The 17,546-nt window shown below is 41.1% G+C and overlaps 1 protein-coding gene across 1 annotated transcript in view; it reads right to left on the bottom strand.

The window, feature by feature from the left end:
• Positions 1-1,765: 1,765 nt before the first annotated feature.
• LOC127581744 (glycoprotein endo-alpha-1,2-mannosidase-like protein) overlaps positions 1,766-17,546 on the bottom strand; it is a 36,081-nt gene continuing 20,300 nt past the window's right edge. The window contains exons 3-4 of the mRNA XM_052036421.1: positions 5,538-5,614; positions 1,766-3,845 (exon numbers count right to left, since the gene is read on the bottom strand). Of these exons, the coding sequence (XP_051892381.1) occupies positions 3,209-3,845; positions 5,538-5,614 (714 nt within the window). The 3' untranslated portion in view covers positions 1,766-3,208. The remainder of the gene's footprint in view (positions 3,846-5,537; positions 5,615-17,546) is intronic.

Raw genomic sequence — 17,546 nt, 5'->3', positions numbered from 1 at the left:
TTGGACATCATATTTAAACGCAAGGCGAAAACACAAATGCTGGAAGAATTCAGCCAGTCAAGCAGCATCTGTGGAAAGAGAAACTGGTCAACATTTTGGCCAGTGATTCTTCCTCAGAACTGGCTGAGTTCTTCCAGCAGTTCTGTTTTTATTTCAGTTTCCAGCATCTGTTTCCAGATTTAGATCTATTTATCAACACCTTCACTCAGACTACTTACTTCCAGATATTGTTTCATCTCTTGACTCCATCCCTGCCTCTAGATAATTATTCCAATGCACTGCTGACCTTCCTTGCTCTATCCTCCTCGACTCTGAGGTCAGCCCAAACTGTGCTGCTAAGCTGTAATGTACACCAAGTCCTATTAGCTCAACACTTCTGTGCTTGCTCTCCTGCATTGTTCCTGGTTAAATAATGCCTCAATTTTAGGATTATCACCTTTACTTGCAAATATATCCATCTCTTAATCCCTTCCCTTCTCTGTAATCTCCTCTAGCCTTGCATCACGTTTAGATACCTGTACTGCTCTAATCATAAATTTAATTGTTCCACTATCGGCAGCAGGCCTTAGCTACCAAGGTCATTCAGTCCATCCCTCTCGGTCTAGCTTTTTCCTTCATGATGCTACTTAAAACCTAATTGTTCAAACAAGCTTTTGGTTATTTGTCCTACATGTCATGTTTTGATTGATGACTTTGTGAAGCTTCTTGGGATATTTTGGACAATAAGACGTAGGAGCAGAATTAGGCCATTCAGCCCATTCGATCATGGCTGATTTACTTTTCCCTCTCAACTCCATTTTCTTGCCTTCACCCCGTAACCTTTGATGCCCTTACTAATCAAGAACCTATCAACCTCTGCTTTAAATATATCCAATGCCTTGGCCTCCACAGCCGTCTGTGGCAATGAATTCCAGATTCACCACCCTCTAGCTAAAGAAATTCCTCCTCATCTCTGTTCTAAAGGGATGTCCTATTCTGAGGCTGTGCCCTCTGGTCCGAGACTCTCCCACTCCTGGAAACATCCTCTCCGCGTCCACTGTATCCAGACCTTTCAATATTCGGTAGGCTTCAATGAGATCCCCCCCTCATCCTTCTAAACTCCAGTGAGTACAGGCCCAGAGCCATCAAACGCTTCTCATATGTTTACCTTCTTATTCCCGGGATCATTCTTGTAAACCACCTCTGGACCCTCTCCAACGCCAGCATATCCTCCATTAGATATGAGGCCCAAAACTTCTCTCAATGCTCCAAATGTGGTCTGACCAATGCCTTATAAAGCCTCAGCATGACACCCTTGCTTTAATATTCTAGTGCTCTCGTTTTACTATGTTAAAAGTGCTACAAACACCATTGTTAAATCCTAAAGTTTTTTTTTGCAAGAAATCTTAATAGTATTTCACTCTCCTTCCCATCTTTCAAATGTAAGCCCTGCTCAAAGATTTTATAGAAGACATTCACAATTTCCAAGCTGGTACAGCGAACACATGGAATGGTGTTTTCTAAGAGAAATTGCTATCTATTGCTCGGTAACTATTTTAGCCGCATTTGCCAACTTCAGTTAAAAATGATACATGTACTCACGCAATACAGTTTACATCTGCACTGTTCAGTAAACAAGAATGTAAACTATTCACATTGATTAAAAATCATGATCTTCCTATTTTAACGACAAATGCACAGTAAAGTTACACTTTATAAGCATGTGACATGAATAACGAGATCACCTGCCCGTCAGTGGTGTCGATTACTCATTTATTATCCGATACTCAGATGCAATTGTCCATATCTGGATCCTCAATGAACCACGTGAGTGGCTAACTTTTCTGGAAACAGGTACAATGATTCTGAAATTGCATACAACAAGATTGTAGCTGTGATTATTTACTTGTGCCTAAACATTTGCTTGTAAATATTATCTCTCACAGCTCTCTCCAGTTATAAGTAATTGCAACAATGCTCAATAATTTTTTTGTCATCTCTTCAGCTAACCTTTAGGGTAGGACCTTCCGAACTCTGAGCACCCTAACTTGGCTCAAGAACAGTTATGTAGATAACTATATAAACTGCAATTTGTTTTGTATTTACTACTTCATTGCCTATTAACCAGTATTTAAGCTACTCATGATATTTTCAGGATGTTTTTGTATTAAAAGCTATTACAAGATTTTCAGGAACAGCCAATAAGTTGAAGTTGGTTAGTTTTCTTTCTCTTTATTTCCTGTCCTCTCCACCCTTCTTATTGTCCAGAGTGAGTGGTGAACCGTGGGTTTAAATCTTACAGATTGTTCTCCTATATGTATTAAGACAGGAAACAAACCAGATAAAGTTAACAGCAGTTGCTACCTGGAACCTCAGGATTGCCCTCTCAAACTGGATGCAAAACTGAGTTATATATTGAATGCAGTTTTGTTTCATTGCTGCAAAATCAAACAGAAATGAAGTGTGTCAGCACTGAGTGAAGAACTGCCCTTCAGAATGAAAGATGGCATTCGAACATCCCGTTCTTCATTCCAACAGTTGAATTGTTTGGTCAGTGCAGTTTGCATTAACTCCCAAACATATGAAATAAAAGTATCAAATAAGTCCTAGAACACTTCCTGTTTGTCTGCTTGGCTGGAATTTCAAACAAACCTTGGACTTTGATACTCATTAAAACCTCAGTTTGACACTGATTATAGAAACGCAGGGTAACCAGTTAGGACATGCACTACCTCAGCGTCTACTTGACACAAAGACTTGTGTTCCACAACTCTGGATAGAGTGCGCCTTACCTCATCTGACAACCCAAATCAGAATTAATTCATTTTGGCATTAATTCCCTATAGAAAATACTTGCAGCAATTGTGTGGAAGTCTTCTGGGAGAAATAAATATTGCATCTTTTTTTGCAGAAGAGGGTTAGATGGAATGGGTATAGAAGAGAGAACTTGACCAACAGCTGAATAGATGAGTGGGCTCCAACATATTTCAGATAGAATATTACCTCAGTCCAGAATCTTAGCCTGGACTTGAATAGTATGCTGTTAAATAGTCTCAGGGGATGTGCTTGTTTGTCTCTGTCAACACAAACTTTCAGCTCCAGAACTGGAACATGGACATTGGGTACATGGAGCTGCTAAAGGCATATTCTGTAAACTCCATTAATTGGAAAAGGCTTGTAGTAAATTTATTAAAATAAAATCAAAAGCCAAAGTTCAGTTGCAAGTGCTTTACATCAGCCATTGTTCTTTCTCTTTGCAAAAGTGTTCGGCCCATTTTTGGGTTAGCTCCAAATACAGGTTCGGCTCGTGTGGCTGGTAGTCCAAGTAGGTATACTGTGCAGTTTTCTTTGGCACTGCCTTCTCTATCTGTGTGCCCTCATGCCATTCATTGAAAGATGTGATGGAGATGATCTCTGGCCTCACTGTAAGAGCTGCATGAAGGGCAGTTTCATAGTACTTCCCGCTGACCCGATTCCTTGTGTTGTGATTATTCCATGGACGTATCCTAGTGTCTATGTACCCTGGCCCCACGCTCGGAATGAACATCAGGTTGTTGCTATCACAGAAAGTCTTGATGGTCTTCCAGTTTTGGTGGGATGATCCAAATGAGAATCCATTGGATGCAAAGTAAGTATATAATCCATCAAATCCCGATTCCAGGATGTCCTGTTTGTGCTTTTCCTCCACTAACAGCCCAATGAATATGCCATCGTACTGTGTATTGCGAATACTGGAAGACCCTGAGGGGGTGAGGAGATTGGCCCAGGCAGCTGGGAGGGTCAGATAGGAGTCATAGATGTAAAACATGGGTAGTAATCTGCCAGTGCTGGTCCTGTAGTTGTAAAAGGCTGAATGGGACCCATATCTGCAGAAATAATTTGTTACAAGAAGAGAAATTTTAGACAAGATCATAACAGATTTATAAAATGCTGCTGAAATCAAAATCTCTGTGAACCCTGCTGGTCTGGGTTATAGCACGGCCCATGTGGTGCACTGTTTGTCTGAGCCAATGAACAGGCCTGCATTAGGGATTGCTAGAATGGGTGTTGAAGGCAGTTAAAGGGTTTGACTTGGTGGTAGTAAATACCCATCCTATGTTTTACAATCTATCCATGGCTCGTTTTTGTCGTATTCCAAGCTGCCTAGGGAGTCAAACATTGGATCAAAATATCTAACCCACTGTCTAGCAGTCAAAGGGGCTGGACCAGCAGAGTTGCTCACCAGCAGAGTTGCTCACCAACATGCCACTGGCCTTCTCATCAGCCTAGGACCTTCTAACCAGCTGCTTGCTGTGTTTCTGAGAGCGAACCCCCCCCCCCAGCCTTTGTATCAGTAGGTGACCTCTGCCAGCAATGATCTGTACTTCACCAAGATGTATTGATACCCCTTGGAATGCTGAGTAGTGTGAGGCTGCTGGAAAGAACAGAATCCCTGGCTCATTCTTGAACTGAGAGGGGTTGGGGGTTGAGTGGGGGAACTATACTACGAGGTCAGGTATGAATAGCATATCCTATGAATTAATGTTTCCACGTGGGTGAGACAACACAAACCAGTCCACCCAATGTGAAATCTAAAAAAAATCTGCATTAACATAGCTTTATTGTAATGAAATATTTTTATAAGCAAATCGTATTTATAGTGCATCTGTATGTATGTATTTATCTAAATGATGCAAAACAATAAGGTTTTTGAACTGCATTTGATTATTTTAAACAATAGAGGTATAAAGTGAAATTAAAGTAAAATACTGAAAATGCACTGTCATAAAATTCTTTGACAGTGAATTTTGCATTTCAGGGATCATGTTAACTGGAGGCACAAGTGACTGCAGATGCTGCATCTGGAGCAACAAACAATCTGCTGGAGGACCAGTCCTGATACAGGGTTTCGACCCAAAATGCCAGCAATTCCTCCCCCTCACAGATGTTGCTCGACCTGCTGAGTTCCTCCAGCAGATTGTTTGTTGCTCTCTTGTTAACTGTTGTTCATCTTAGAAGAACTGTAGGCTGGCAAATACCTAGGTATTCATTAAAGACTAGAATTCAAACCAGAATATCAGCTCCCATATTGAGCAGCAAGCATTGGTTGAAATAATGTTTCTACAGTTTTGCCCTCTACTCTGTAATCCATCCATTATATTTTGTGTGAGACTTTTAATTTCACATATGTATTTTTTGTTGCATGCCTTATGTTGTTAAAGATTCCCCAACACTATGCAGCATTCCCCTTCTCATGGCATAATTATATTAAATCAGGTGTTAGGAGTAATAGAAATGGCCATTTTATTCCCATTCTGTTCTGAGAGATATGTGCGTTATCCTTGGAGATAGTGCACTGCACAGAACGTCATCACTTAATCTTACCATGTATCATGGGAGTTTGGTATTTGGGAATTACAGACATAAACGTGGGGAAAATTTGAGTTTTGATTTAAAATTAACTCTTTGTCATCCTGCTCAACTGTTGTAATTTGCAGCTCTGGGAGTCCATCCTAGCTTGTGCTTACTGTGCCTGTGGTACATGGAGTCACAGGGATTTGTTCAATGCAAGCACTCACTTGTCCACAATGTATTTGATATTCTCATACAGCGATCGCTCATTGCGTCCTGTGTACGGCAAGATATGAAATGCCACCTGAGAAAAATAACAATGCACAGAATTAAACAGATGAAAAGCTATTACATAATTGAATAGGAAATAATCCATTGAACATGTGAAGGCCAAGTTCATATTTAGTGTTACAGTGGATGTTGCTGTGAGCTCAGTCTCCCATTTCCTACAGATCATCTTTCATTTGTGTTGTAAATAACTTAATGTAGATTGACCTTCCTTCTCGAGTTGCTTACTGCAGAAACAGAATGTGAGGTAGTTGTCAGCTGGTCAGACCACCCAGATTTTGTTCAAACTGCAGCTCCTCTGCATTGTGGCTGACGGCCCCTTGACCGTTTCTCATAAGTTTCCTGCAGTTCTACTCTCACTCCTTCCTCTGCCTCCCAGGACCACACAAGGGCTCTCCTCCCACATCTCCAGTAAAAGTGAATCAGAATCAGGTGTACTATCACTGACATATGTTGTGAAATTTGTTCTTCGGCAGCAGTACAGAGCAAGACATAAAAATTACTATGTTACTAAAATTACTATAAGTTACAAAAATAAATAAATAGTGCAAAAGAGGAATAACGAGGTTGTGTTCATGGGTTCATGGACCATTCAGAAATCTGATGGCCACCTTTACACGTGGGAAGTTAGGGAAGGGCACCACAAAAACAACTATAAGAGGCAGGCGTCAAAATCAGGCACCAGAATTTGGGGTAAGTACCTTTAAATAATAGGATTGGTGGAGGGAATGTGGGATGAGTGGGTCAGGATGAAGGAGGCTACCAGTAAAAGGGAGAAATTAGAGGGCACCAATAAACTGGAAGGAACATATGTGGTGGGAATTAGAGAGGGGACCAGTAAATGAAGGAATTCTGTCCCTAGAGATACGTCCATTACCCTTGGAGCTGGCGCACTGCACAAAATCTCATCACTTAGTCTTAACGTGTATCATGGGAGTTTGGCATTTGGGAATCAAAGACATAAACAAGGGCAAAATTTAAGTTTTAAGGGCATCTATGAATGGGGAACTGTTGGCAACACTAGATGTACCCTACACTTATGCCCTTTAACTTGAGATGCTCCTGAATCTCAGAAAACTGCCTAGTTTCAGGCTGAAAGACTGCACCGTCAGTACTTATTTGCACATTTTGGTAATCTATCCCAGAGGCTGATGAAGAATATTTTCTGGAATCTAACCTAATACTTTGCTTCTATCAATACTCCTTGGTTCTTTATTATTGATCCAGCTCATAATCAACCAACCAAACACAATCTATTCCCATCGTTGTTTTAAAATGCTGAACTGTATCATCTTGAACTCTATGTTTCACTCATGAAAATAAGGCCTAGCATTTTTTTTTTAAATTTCTCTTCACTGGCAAGGTTGATATTTTTTGTCCAACCTTGCTTGCCATTTAGGAAGTGGTAATGAGCTGCCTCCATGAACAGATGCAGTCTCTGTGGTGATGGTTGGTAGGTAGGGGGATTCTATGATTTTCATGTTGTCTGCAGTATTGGTCTCCATACCTAAAAGATACACTTTCTTTGGAAACAGTACAAAGATTCATCAGATTAATAGATGGGATGAGGGGATTGATTTATGAGGTGAAATGCAGGAAGATTGACCTACATTCTCTAGAATTTGAAGAAAGAGAAATAATGTCATTGAGACAGACAAAATTCTGAGGGATTGACAGGGTAGATGCTGAGAGGCTTCTTCCTCCAGCTGCCGAGTGGAGGGAACTAGGGTCATTGTTTTAGGATTGGATTGAGATGAGCAGACATTTCTTTAGGTGGAGAATGGTAAATCTCTGTGGATGCCCAGCTGCTGAGTAGATTTGAGATTGATAGTTTTAGGACACTAGAGAATCAAGAGAATGGGGATTGGGCGAGAGAGTAAGACAAAGCACTGGATTAGCCAGGATCTTATTGAAAAGAGAAGCAGGCTAGAGGATTGTGTTTGCCAAGTCGGTACGATATGTGATTTGGAGGTGGTGGTTTTACAATGTGCTGGTCTTTGACCTTTCATGTGGTAGAATTTGTGCATTGGCACTGCTGGACATGAACTCATCTAAACAAACACCGTAATCCAAATCTGACAGCCTTGGCAAACCTCCTCTCGGACTTCTGTATCCTCCATCTTCCAGTGCTTAAATGAGATGCAGTTTTCTAGACATGCTGCGTTAACATTTAGAAATCATGGCCAATGGTGTGATTACAGTGGGAGTCTGATGCTTGATGAAATGGCAGTAAAGCAAATTCCCAAGACCACGGAAATTAGCACATTGCTGTCTGCCATGTGCTATGTGACACAGAAGACAACCAAAATGGGTGCATTAAGATAGATTATGTATACAAAAAGAAGATATATTTGTCATGGAGCAAGTGTCACAAAAAATCATTAGACTGGTTCCTGGGATGTTCAAGGAGAGATTGCCTAGATTAGAAGAATGAGAGGTGATCTCACTGAAACTTACAAAATTCATACGGGACTTGACAGGGTGGATGCGGGCAGGTGTGTCCCCTGTCTGTGGAGTCTGGTAGAGTCTCAGATTATGGGATAGGCCCTATGGAATAGGAATGAGGAAACATTTCTGAGTCATGTTTCTCTGGAATGTCTATCCAGGGAGGTTCACACATTGAGTTAATTCAAAACTAAGATGGTTAGATTTCTGGAAGTGCAGGGAATCATGCAATTGGGGATAGAGCAGGAAAAATGAAAAACACCTTATCAGCTATGATCTAAAGCATTATGGAGCAGGCTCAAAGGTCTGGCCTAATTCTAATGTTCTTAATTTTAAGTACAAGTGGAAGTCTTTTCTTAAATTCATTTTCTGTTTCATTCAGTATTAATTCAGGCTTATGTCATACACTTCCTGATTCTTAATTCTCAAGATGTACAGACAGATGAAAGTGCCATCCACACTCCAATGATGTCTAACGTATGGTGATGGGACGTTTCCTGTCACAACCAGGGCCACATCTCCCTTCTACCCCACCCATTCCTGCAATCATGTAATCTCCTGGGAAAAGGAAGGGAAGAGAATAAGTAACAGAGCCAATAAAGAAAAGTAAATCTGGAAAATTCCTCTCTGTAACAACCCACCTCAGGAGATTATGGACCAAGTGATGAGGTAAAATGGGAGTTGGGGGTAATTTTGACCATTTTATTCTGTCAAGCAAACCACTATTGCCAACCACCAAGTTTGTTTGTATTCTGGTACTCCTCATGCTTTGAAGCTTCAGTAGTATCTGACACCACACAATCACATTGGCATTTTATCCAGGACCTGAGTAAAAAGGAAATTCCCAGAACTGAATCCTTCATCCTGTCCACAAAACTTTCTATATCATGAGTCAACCTGAGCATATTTCATGTTAATGCTAGCCTGGTCCATCCTCTGTGAACCTAGAGAAACACAGGAATCTAGATGAAAAACTACCCACCCCAGGAACTTTCCACTGCCCCCGCCATAGGTTCTGCCATCTCCAATGGGACCCCAACCATATCTACCCCTTTCTGCCTTTCGAAGGGACCGCTCTCTCCGTGACTCCCTAGTTCACTCCTTCCCACCACACCCCCGCCCCCACCCATCCCGCTCCCACCCTGGGAACTTTTCACTGCCTCTGCCATAGGTGTAACACCTGCCCCTACACCACCTCCATCACCTCCATCCAGGGACCCAAACAGCCCCTTCAGGTGAGATACAGATTCACCTGCACCTCCTTTAATATCATCTACTGCATTCAATGCTCCAAATGTGGCCTCCTCTTCAAATGCAGACTAGGTGACTGTTTCGCAGAACACCTGCGCTCTGTCCATAACCACGATCTGCATCTCCCCGTTGCTAAATCTGCCATTTAAAATGGAGGCAGAGAGGGATTTCTTCCTTAAGATGGCTGTGATTGTTTGGAATTCTGTAGCCTAGAAGATCTGTGCAAAGTTATTTTCTAAATTCAGGGTTGAGATGATGATATTTGGACTAGGTGGGAAAGTGGGATTGAGGATTGGATCAGCTATGACCTTATTAAGTAGCATAGGGCTCATGTGGCCTTTTCCTAGTTTTTATAAGAACAAGAGTGCAAAGGCTTCATAAGTTTATTGAAAAAATGTTCCAGAAGTGGGCCACGGAGAATACTGCACAGCACTCTTCAAAGCTGAACATGAAGGATACCAGCAGGGCTTAAGCAATATGTACCTCTTGAAGTTAACGTGAATGGTTAACAGATGTAATTGGACTAGAGTGATCACTACCTCCCTCAAGGATATTCAAATGTCCCTTCTCAGTCAACTTTTGTCTATCTCGCTGCCTAGACATTTCCTCTGCACCTTATTAGGAATTTTGTGTCTATCTACACGACTAATAGAATCACTACAACTCTTTTTAGTTCGATGGTGTGTTTATAATGTTGAACGTGATTCTTATCCTGATTTGGCAACTTAAGAACAAAAATGCGATACGGTCTGGAGTACTCACGTGCTACATTAGCACTACATTAGCATGCAAGATACATTCTGATTATTCTGTGCTTTAATAATAGCAATGGTAACCATAAAACTACTGGATTGTCCTAAAGTCTCAACTGGTTCACTAGTATCCTTCAAGGATGGAAATCTGTTACCTTTACCAGTCTGGCCTGTCTGTGACTTCAGACCCACCAATGTGATTGACCCTTAACTCAGTTCAAGGGCATTTAGGGAAGGACAATAAATGCTAGCATCTCCAGTGACATCCACATCCTGTGAACAAACAAAAAACTGCTGTTTTATGATGCCCTGGAATTGCCCTGTTATTTCTATATCTCACAAGACCAATGTTGATGTTCTAAAATTGTAATTTACAAATTTATTGTTAAAAATGGATACAAGTCTGAATGGACTTAAACGCATAATTACTTGCTCTCCTGCAACAAACAATCTGCCGGGGGAACTCAGTAGGTCGAGCAGCATCTGGGGGGGGAAAGGAACTGTCGATGTTTCGGGTCGACACCCTCCATCCCGAGAGTGGGAAGGGGAGATGGCCGGTATAAAGAGGGGAGCGGGAGTGGTGAGACAGGAACCTGAGGTGACTGGTTTGAGGAGGGGAGAAAGATGATGGACAGGTTGCACCAGGGAAGGGAATTGAGAGGCAGTGGCAGATGAGGCAGACAAAGACAAAACAAAATGTGAAGGCAGATGGAGCGAGGTGGGGGAAGGGGGGGGCGTGAAGGTTGGAGACAGCTGTTGGAGAGAGAGAAGCAGGAACACAAAGAGCTACCTGTGCTGGAACCTGGTGTAATGGAAGTTATAATGGGAACCATTGGGGGAGAGGCGTCTGGCAGATAGAACTAGACGGGGAGAGGGGGGATGGAACCGGTGGGTGAGCTGTGTAACTGTGTGTGTAGTGGATGGGTGGAATCCAGGGTGGGGGAGGGGACAGAGCAGGGTGATGGGGTTTGGGGGGGTGGGGGAGGGAGTGGGGAAGCGGACAAAAATTGGGGGACTGGAGGAGGATCAGTTAGGGGAGAGAGGGAAAGACCCACTGAAGGGAAGGGTTAACTAAAATTGGAAAATTCAATGCTCGTGCCATTGAGGTTCATGCCCTGGCAGATTATGAGGTGTTTTTAGTTAAAGAGTCATCAAGCACAGAAACAGACCCTTCAGCCCAACTTGTCCATGCCAACCAAGTTGCATTTGGCCCATATCCTTCTAAACCCTTCCTATCCATGTACCTCTCTAAATGTCTCTTAAACATTGTAATTGTACCCCTCTCTTTCATTGCCTCTGGCAGCTCGTTCCATATACCCACCACCCTCTGTAGAAAAACTTCCCTCTAAATCTTTGTCCTCGCTTCTTAAACCCATGCTGTCTAGCGTTAGACTCCCCTACTTTCAGAAAAAGACTGTGATCAATCACCTTATCTATGCCCCTCATGATTTTATAAACCCTCTATTAGCTCACCCTTCAGTCCCCTTTGCTCCAGAGAAGACAGTCCCAGCCTATCTTTACAACTCAAGCCCTCCAGTCCCAGTAACACCCTCGTGAATCCTTTCTGCACCCTTTCCAGCTTTCCCATAACCAGGCGAGTTGTTCCTCTAGATTGCGTTGGGCCTCACCCTGGCAGTGGAGAGGGCCGAGGATAGACTGGACGATGAGGGAATGGGAAAGGAATGCGACTAGGAGCCACTGCAAACAGAGGGTGGGTGCTCTGCAAAACAGCCGCCCAGTCTGCGCTTGGTCTCATTGATGTAGAGGAGGCTACATTGGGAGTACTGAATGCAGTAGACGAGGTTGGAAGAGAGATGCATGTGGATCTTTGCCTCACCTCGAAGGGCTGTTTAGGTCCCTGGACAGTGATGAGGAATGAGGAGACCATGGAGGGAGTGGTCCCTGCGGAAGGCAGAGGGGAAGGGAGGATGTGGCTGGTGGTGGGATCTCGTTGCAGCTGGTGGAAATGACGAAGGATGATGTGCTGGATGCAGAGGCTCGTAGGGTGGAAGACGAGGACTAGGTGACTTGTTGCTTGCAAATTACTTGCTCTCCTGCTGTCCTTGACGTGCTTAGTTTTCATTATTTTTAACCATTGCCAGAGGCTATTGATTAGAATGAGAACTTGTCAGCATTTAAATACACTTTGGTTTATATATATTGATTGCCTTGTCCTTGTCATCCTTTAAGCTTGTGGGATCAAGATTTAAAAATTTCAAAAAGACTGGCAGCACACTGGAGCATTACGCTTTCATTTTGAGGACCAGGGTTCAAACGTAGCCTGGATCAATGAGATAATGACTGTCCTCTCTACTCTTATGAGCAACAGGCACTAAGTAAATTTACAGCAATCCAATTCTTGTTTCCTTTGGATTAGAGTTCACAAAACTGCCCCTACATTGGCATCAAATTAGTTTCCATCAATGCAGGCAATAAGATAGATGGAGGGGTAAAGAGGTCTGACACCTTGGTATAACAGGTCCTGCTCTTGAGGTGGGAGGTGTTGGGGTAAATTGGAACATTATTGCTTAGAATAGATGGTCCATTTCAATCCAAATAGTACAGCATGAGCTCCTTATGTGAGCATGGTTCTAACAGAGGTCCCTGCTGAAGTTCAGACAAACCAGCCTTCTAAATCTTCTTATGAAATTCTGAAATAAATGTCCTCAGTTTTTTTCAAATAATGATTCACTATCTGTGCTACCATTTGATACATTTTACTTGAGGTTGTACTCCCATCAAAGTCTTATACAGTTGTAGAAGGACTTCCATACTTTTATACACTATGCCTTGAAGGCCAATATTTCATTTGTCTCAATATAAACAAGATGCTGGAGGAACTCAGATCAGGCAGCAACTGTGGAGGGAAATGGACAGTCCACATTTTGGGCCGAGAGCCTTCTCCAGATGAAAGGTCTTGACTCAAAACGTCTTGTTTGTTGCTTCAGATTCCAGCATCTGCAGTCTCTTGTGATTCCATATGTCTTCCTAATGACTTACTACAGCTGCATGCTAACATTCTGCATTTCCTGTTGGAATATGTGTTTCCTGTTGGTACGTTAAATGATTACTATAAATTACCCCTTGTGTAGGCAGATGGCAGGAGAACCAAGAAGAAGTTGGTGGGCATGTGAGAGAGAATAGTTTATAGGGAAGCAAATGGGAGAATGAAATTTATGGGATTATGCTGGGAGCTGGCATGGACTGATTTCGAACTCTGCAATGTCAAATAATTTATTTACACAGCACATTCTATGACATTGCATTATTTCTACACTCAGGAATGCCGATTATGTCATGGGTGAGACCTTGTAATGGGCCCAAATGCACGTTTGTTTATAATATCTCATTGCATTCTACAATTTTATTCACTTCACATTAAAAAAAAACAAAACAAAGAGAATAAGTTACCGGAAAGTAGACTGGGGATTGATGAGTTGCTCTGTGCTGGAATAGGCTCGATAGGCTGGATGGCCTCCTATATTGTCTTATGAGAAAAAGAACTGGGTCCCCCTGTACTTCAATGTTCTGTAGTCTCTCACCGTTTAAACAATATTCTGTTTTTCTATTCCCCCTGTTGAATTTTTGCCCACTCACTTAACCTGCCTCTTTCCCTTTGTAATCTCTTTGTGTGCTCCTCACAACCTGCTTTTCCATCCACTTTGTATCATCAGCAAATCTGGCTACAGTACACTTGGTTGCTTCACTTAGGTTGTAAATAGTTGAGGCCTAGCACTGATTCCCATGGCACCCCAGCAGATACCGATTGCCAACTTGAAAATGCTCATTTACTCCGTGTCTCTGTTTCCTAGTCTTTGTCCATGCTAACATACTGCCCTGGTGCCATGAGCCTTTATCTTGTGTAGCAACCTTTTACATGAAGTATCAAATGCCTTTTGAAAATCCAGATTCACTATACTTCTGGTCTCCATTTGTCTACCTTGCTCAAAGAACTCTAATAAATTCATTAAATGCTATTTCATTAAAAAATCATGTCAACTGTTAATTCTATTAAAAATTTCTAAATATTGTATAATATTGTATAATATTGTATCATTGTATAATAATAGATTCCAATGATAGATGTTGGGTTACATGGCCTAATGATTTCTCCTTCTGTCTCTCTCCTTGAAGTATAATTTCTAAAGTCTGCAATGTCAAACAATTTCTTTACACAGCAGATTGCATAACATAACTCTGGAGTGCTGACTTTGCGACAGCTGAAACCTTGTCATGGGCTCAAAGCACACATTTTTAATATCTCATTGCATTCTACAGTTTTATTAATTCCACATTTAGAAGCAACTAAAGCAAAGAATCTTCTTATTCCTTTCGGTAATCAGGCATCTTCCACAGACAGTGCGATAGAATGACAGTGAATTCGCTTCAATTTTTGATCACAAAGAATGAGAGACAATTTTGCATCTGGAGAAGAAGAGTATTTATTTTAGTTGATATTGGATATGTGCATTTTAAAATAATTTTTGGTAATCTGGTTCTTGGATTTCTCTACCCTTTGTTGGCTAAGGTTAGGCATGGCACCCATTTCCCAGACACAGTGCCGCAAGATGGAAGAACGGACTTCTGCTAACTGGGGAAAGCTCAACAGAGGAGGACGTTGTGCGTGGCAATACATTTGTCAGCTGTGATTCAATGGTAGTCCTCCTGAATTAGATGGTGGTGAGTTCAAGACCACCTCTGAGACTAGAGCACATATCCTGGGCTAATCCTGTAGCACAGTAGTAGGGAGTGTTGCACTGTCAGACATTCTGTCCTTGATACAGTATTAAAATAAGGCTCCATCTACTATTTCTGATGAATAAAAAAAACTCATGACAGTACTTTAAAAATATGCAGGAGAGTTCTCTTAGCTATGATGCTCAATTTTTTATCTCAGCTATGCTGTCAGAAAAATAAGAGATTATTTGGTCATTACTTCCTTGATGTTTGTTGGTTGGTCACTATGTGTCCCATATTATAACGCTGGCTGCAAAGTGCTTTGTGCTGTCTCAGTGTTATAAATGGCACCACATAAATGCAGATTGATTGCCTGCTTTAGAGGGCATAGTTTCACCTACACGCCAATCCATCCTGAGAACACCGTACAGATATGGCCTCAACTCACTTCAGGTTTGGTTGCAATGGGTACTTTCTGAGGAATTGGTAAATAGTGGCAGTAAGCTCTCCCTGTGATTTAAAAGCTGCACAAATTCTAACTGCATAAGCAGGAGAATAAATAAGGGCAACATCCAAGCATTAATAAATCAGACATGCATCTTAAATTGAGGGTGTGTATGAAGATAAAATATTTCTCCCCAAGCATGTTCTAAACAAAGAATTCTTATTTATTTGAGTGAGCATCAGAAGGTCTTTTGTGCCCTGCTTCTGGCTGAAGTGTGTACTCGGTTTCCAGATCCAGCAACTACACTGCACTGTAGCTAATTAAAATGGAGATTCTAAGTGCATTGCAGGCTTAGTTCAGGAGAGAATGCCTCATTAAATAAGAACACTGATCCATCAGCCAAATGAAAGCATCTTTGCTCAACTCATTCCCTGGTCGTCAGGATAATAAACATCAATGCAGAATGGGTCTGAAACGAGCAATAGACCTCTGTATCTAATCACAGCACAGAAAATTAATTAAAAGTTTTAATTAACCACAGTGCATTACCCTTACTCCAGTGAAAAGACAATTTTAGAGCTTCAGCTAGCATACATTAATTTCAAAAAATAAAAGCAAATACTAAAATTGTACAGTGAAGTTAATGATATTTAAAAGCCATTAGGCACTGGAAGTTAACAATTATATTGATTTATTTGTATTTTCTCCATCTGCACCAAAATACCAATTGGTTTAGATCTTTTAATGACAAAATAAACTTTACTCATTCTCTTTTCCTTTAAGATGCTTTTTTTAAAAAAAAACTACCTCACTTGACGAAGCTTGTGGTCATTCATTCTAATGTCTCTTTTAACCTGGCTCCATTTTTCCGTCCAATTATGCTCCAGTGAACTACCTTGAGACGTTTTAGCAGTTAAATGTGATGTATAATTTCAGTTGTTTACAAGGGTGAGAATGTACCTTTCAACTTTATGGAGGTTGCAAGTCACAAGTTTACTAGCTTTTCTTCGCAGTCAATGCTAATTCTTGCTCGGACACAATCCTTTTAGCCATGCCTTCCTCTAGAATCATGCACTAAACAAATCTTAAACATAAAGCTATTCAACCTCTGGAGGGACCATCATCCATTGAGAGTTTTATTGTGTGACTGGTTTACTTATTCTCCTCCATTCACCCAACTACTCAAGTCTAAGGTACTAGATAGATATCAAAAGGCAGAATCACCATTACTTACTCACAGGAGCCAGCAAAGAAGAGAACAGAATCAAAATACAAAAGGAATGGCTAATTTCTGAATTAATTGGCCACTTCTGGGCAACAGATTTTAGGAGATATGTCACAGCCTTGGAGAGGACACCGAGGTGATTCAATCAAATGGTAAAATGGACAAGGGACTTCAGACATTTGCAAATTAAACAGTTAGCATAGTTTGCCTCCAGGAAAAGAGGGTTAAGAGACTGAAAGAAGTATTCAGAATTATAAAGGGTTTTGCTGAAATAAACTTTCATTGGAAGGAGGGTCATCAATATGAGGACACCCCGACTGAGCCAGGTGGCAGGTAAGGGGAATCTTTTTAATGCAGCAAACTGTTCTGGAGTGCCTTGCCCAAAAGGGTTTCGGTAATAAACTTCTAAAGGCAATAGGATAGATAATTGAAGGGGAAAACAGGGAAAGAGAGATCTCAGTGGGAATAATTGGATCACTATTTGGAAGCGCTAGTCTGTACAAAGTAGTTCAAATAACTTACTGTGCTGTAAAAAAAACAACACATCTTTGAAATAGAATCACAATATTTACCAGCTTCATCTTATGTTCATGATCACCAGAAGCCACAAACTGCAGATTCTCCAGATTAAATTAAACAAAACTGCAATTTCGTAGTTTCATTAACGGGTTACCTCGTGATCACGCACCTCTTGGGAATCTCAAAACTTGAGTTCTCTGCTCAGTATTTCTGTAGATTCACATTCCCATGAACACAGCTCCTGACAGGGAGCAGTGCATCACAGAATCACTGACAACTTAGTTACCTAATATTCCAATGACAAAAATCATGTTGGGGTTGAAATTACACCCAAAATTGCATTGATTGGATTCGTATTTAAGATTTCAATAATCAATTTACATAATCCTTGTATGTAAAGTCATTAATTAACCAATAGGTAGCATAATCCAATAATTTCTACTGCTTTATTACCAAAAAGGAGCATTTTAGTGCCTAGTAATCTGATGTAAAATCACTAAAAATGACTTAAAAGTGTACTGGAAGATCTGTTTCTTAGTAAATTAAATATCACGTGAAATGAAATAACTTTAAAAATGGACTTCCTAATTCTTGTGTACCTGACAAAGTTTAAGAATCTTCTTGTGCCACTGAT

Source organism: Pristis pectinata, chromosome 22 (genome assembly GCF_009764475.1).
Source record: "Pristis pectinata isolate sPriPec2 chromosome 22, sPriPec2.1.pri, whole genome shotgun sequence".
Taxonomy (NCBI): domain Eukaryota; kingdom Metazoa; phylum Chordata; class Chondrichthyes; order Rhinopristiformes; family Pristidae; genus Pristis; species Pristis pectinata.
This window is presented reverse-complemented; position numbering and strand designations above follow the sequence as displayed.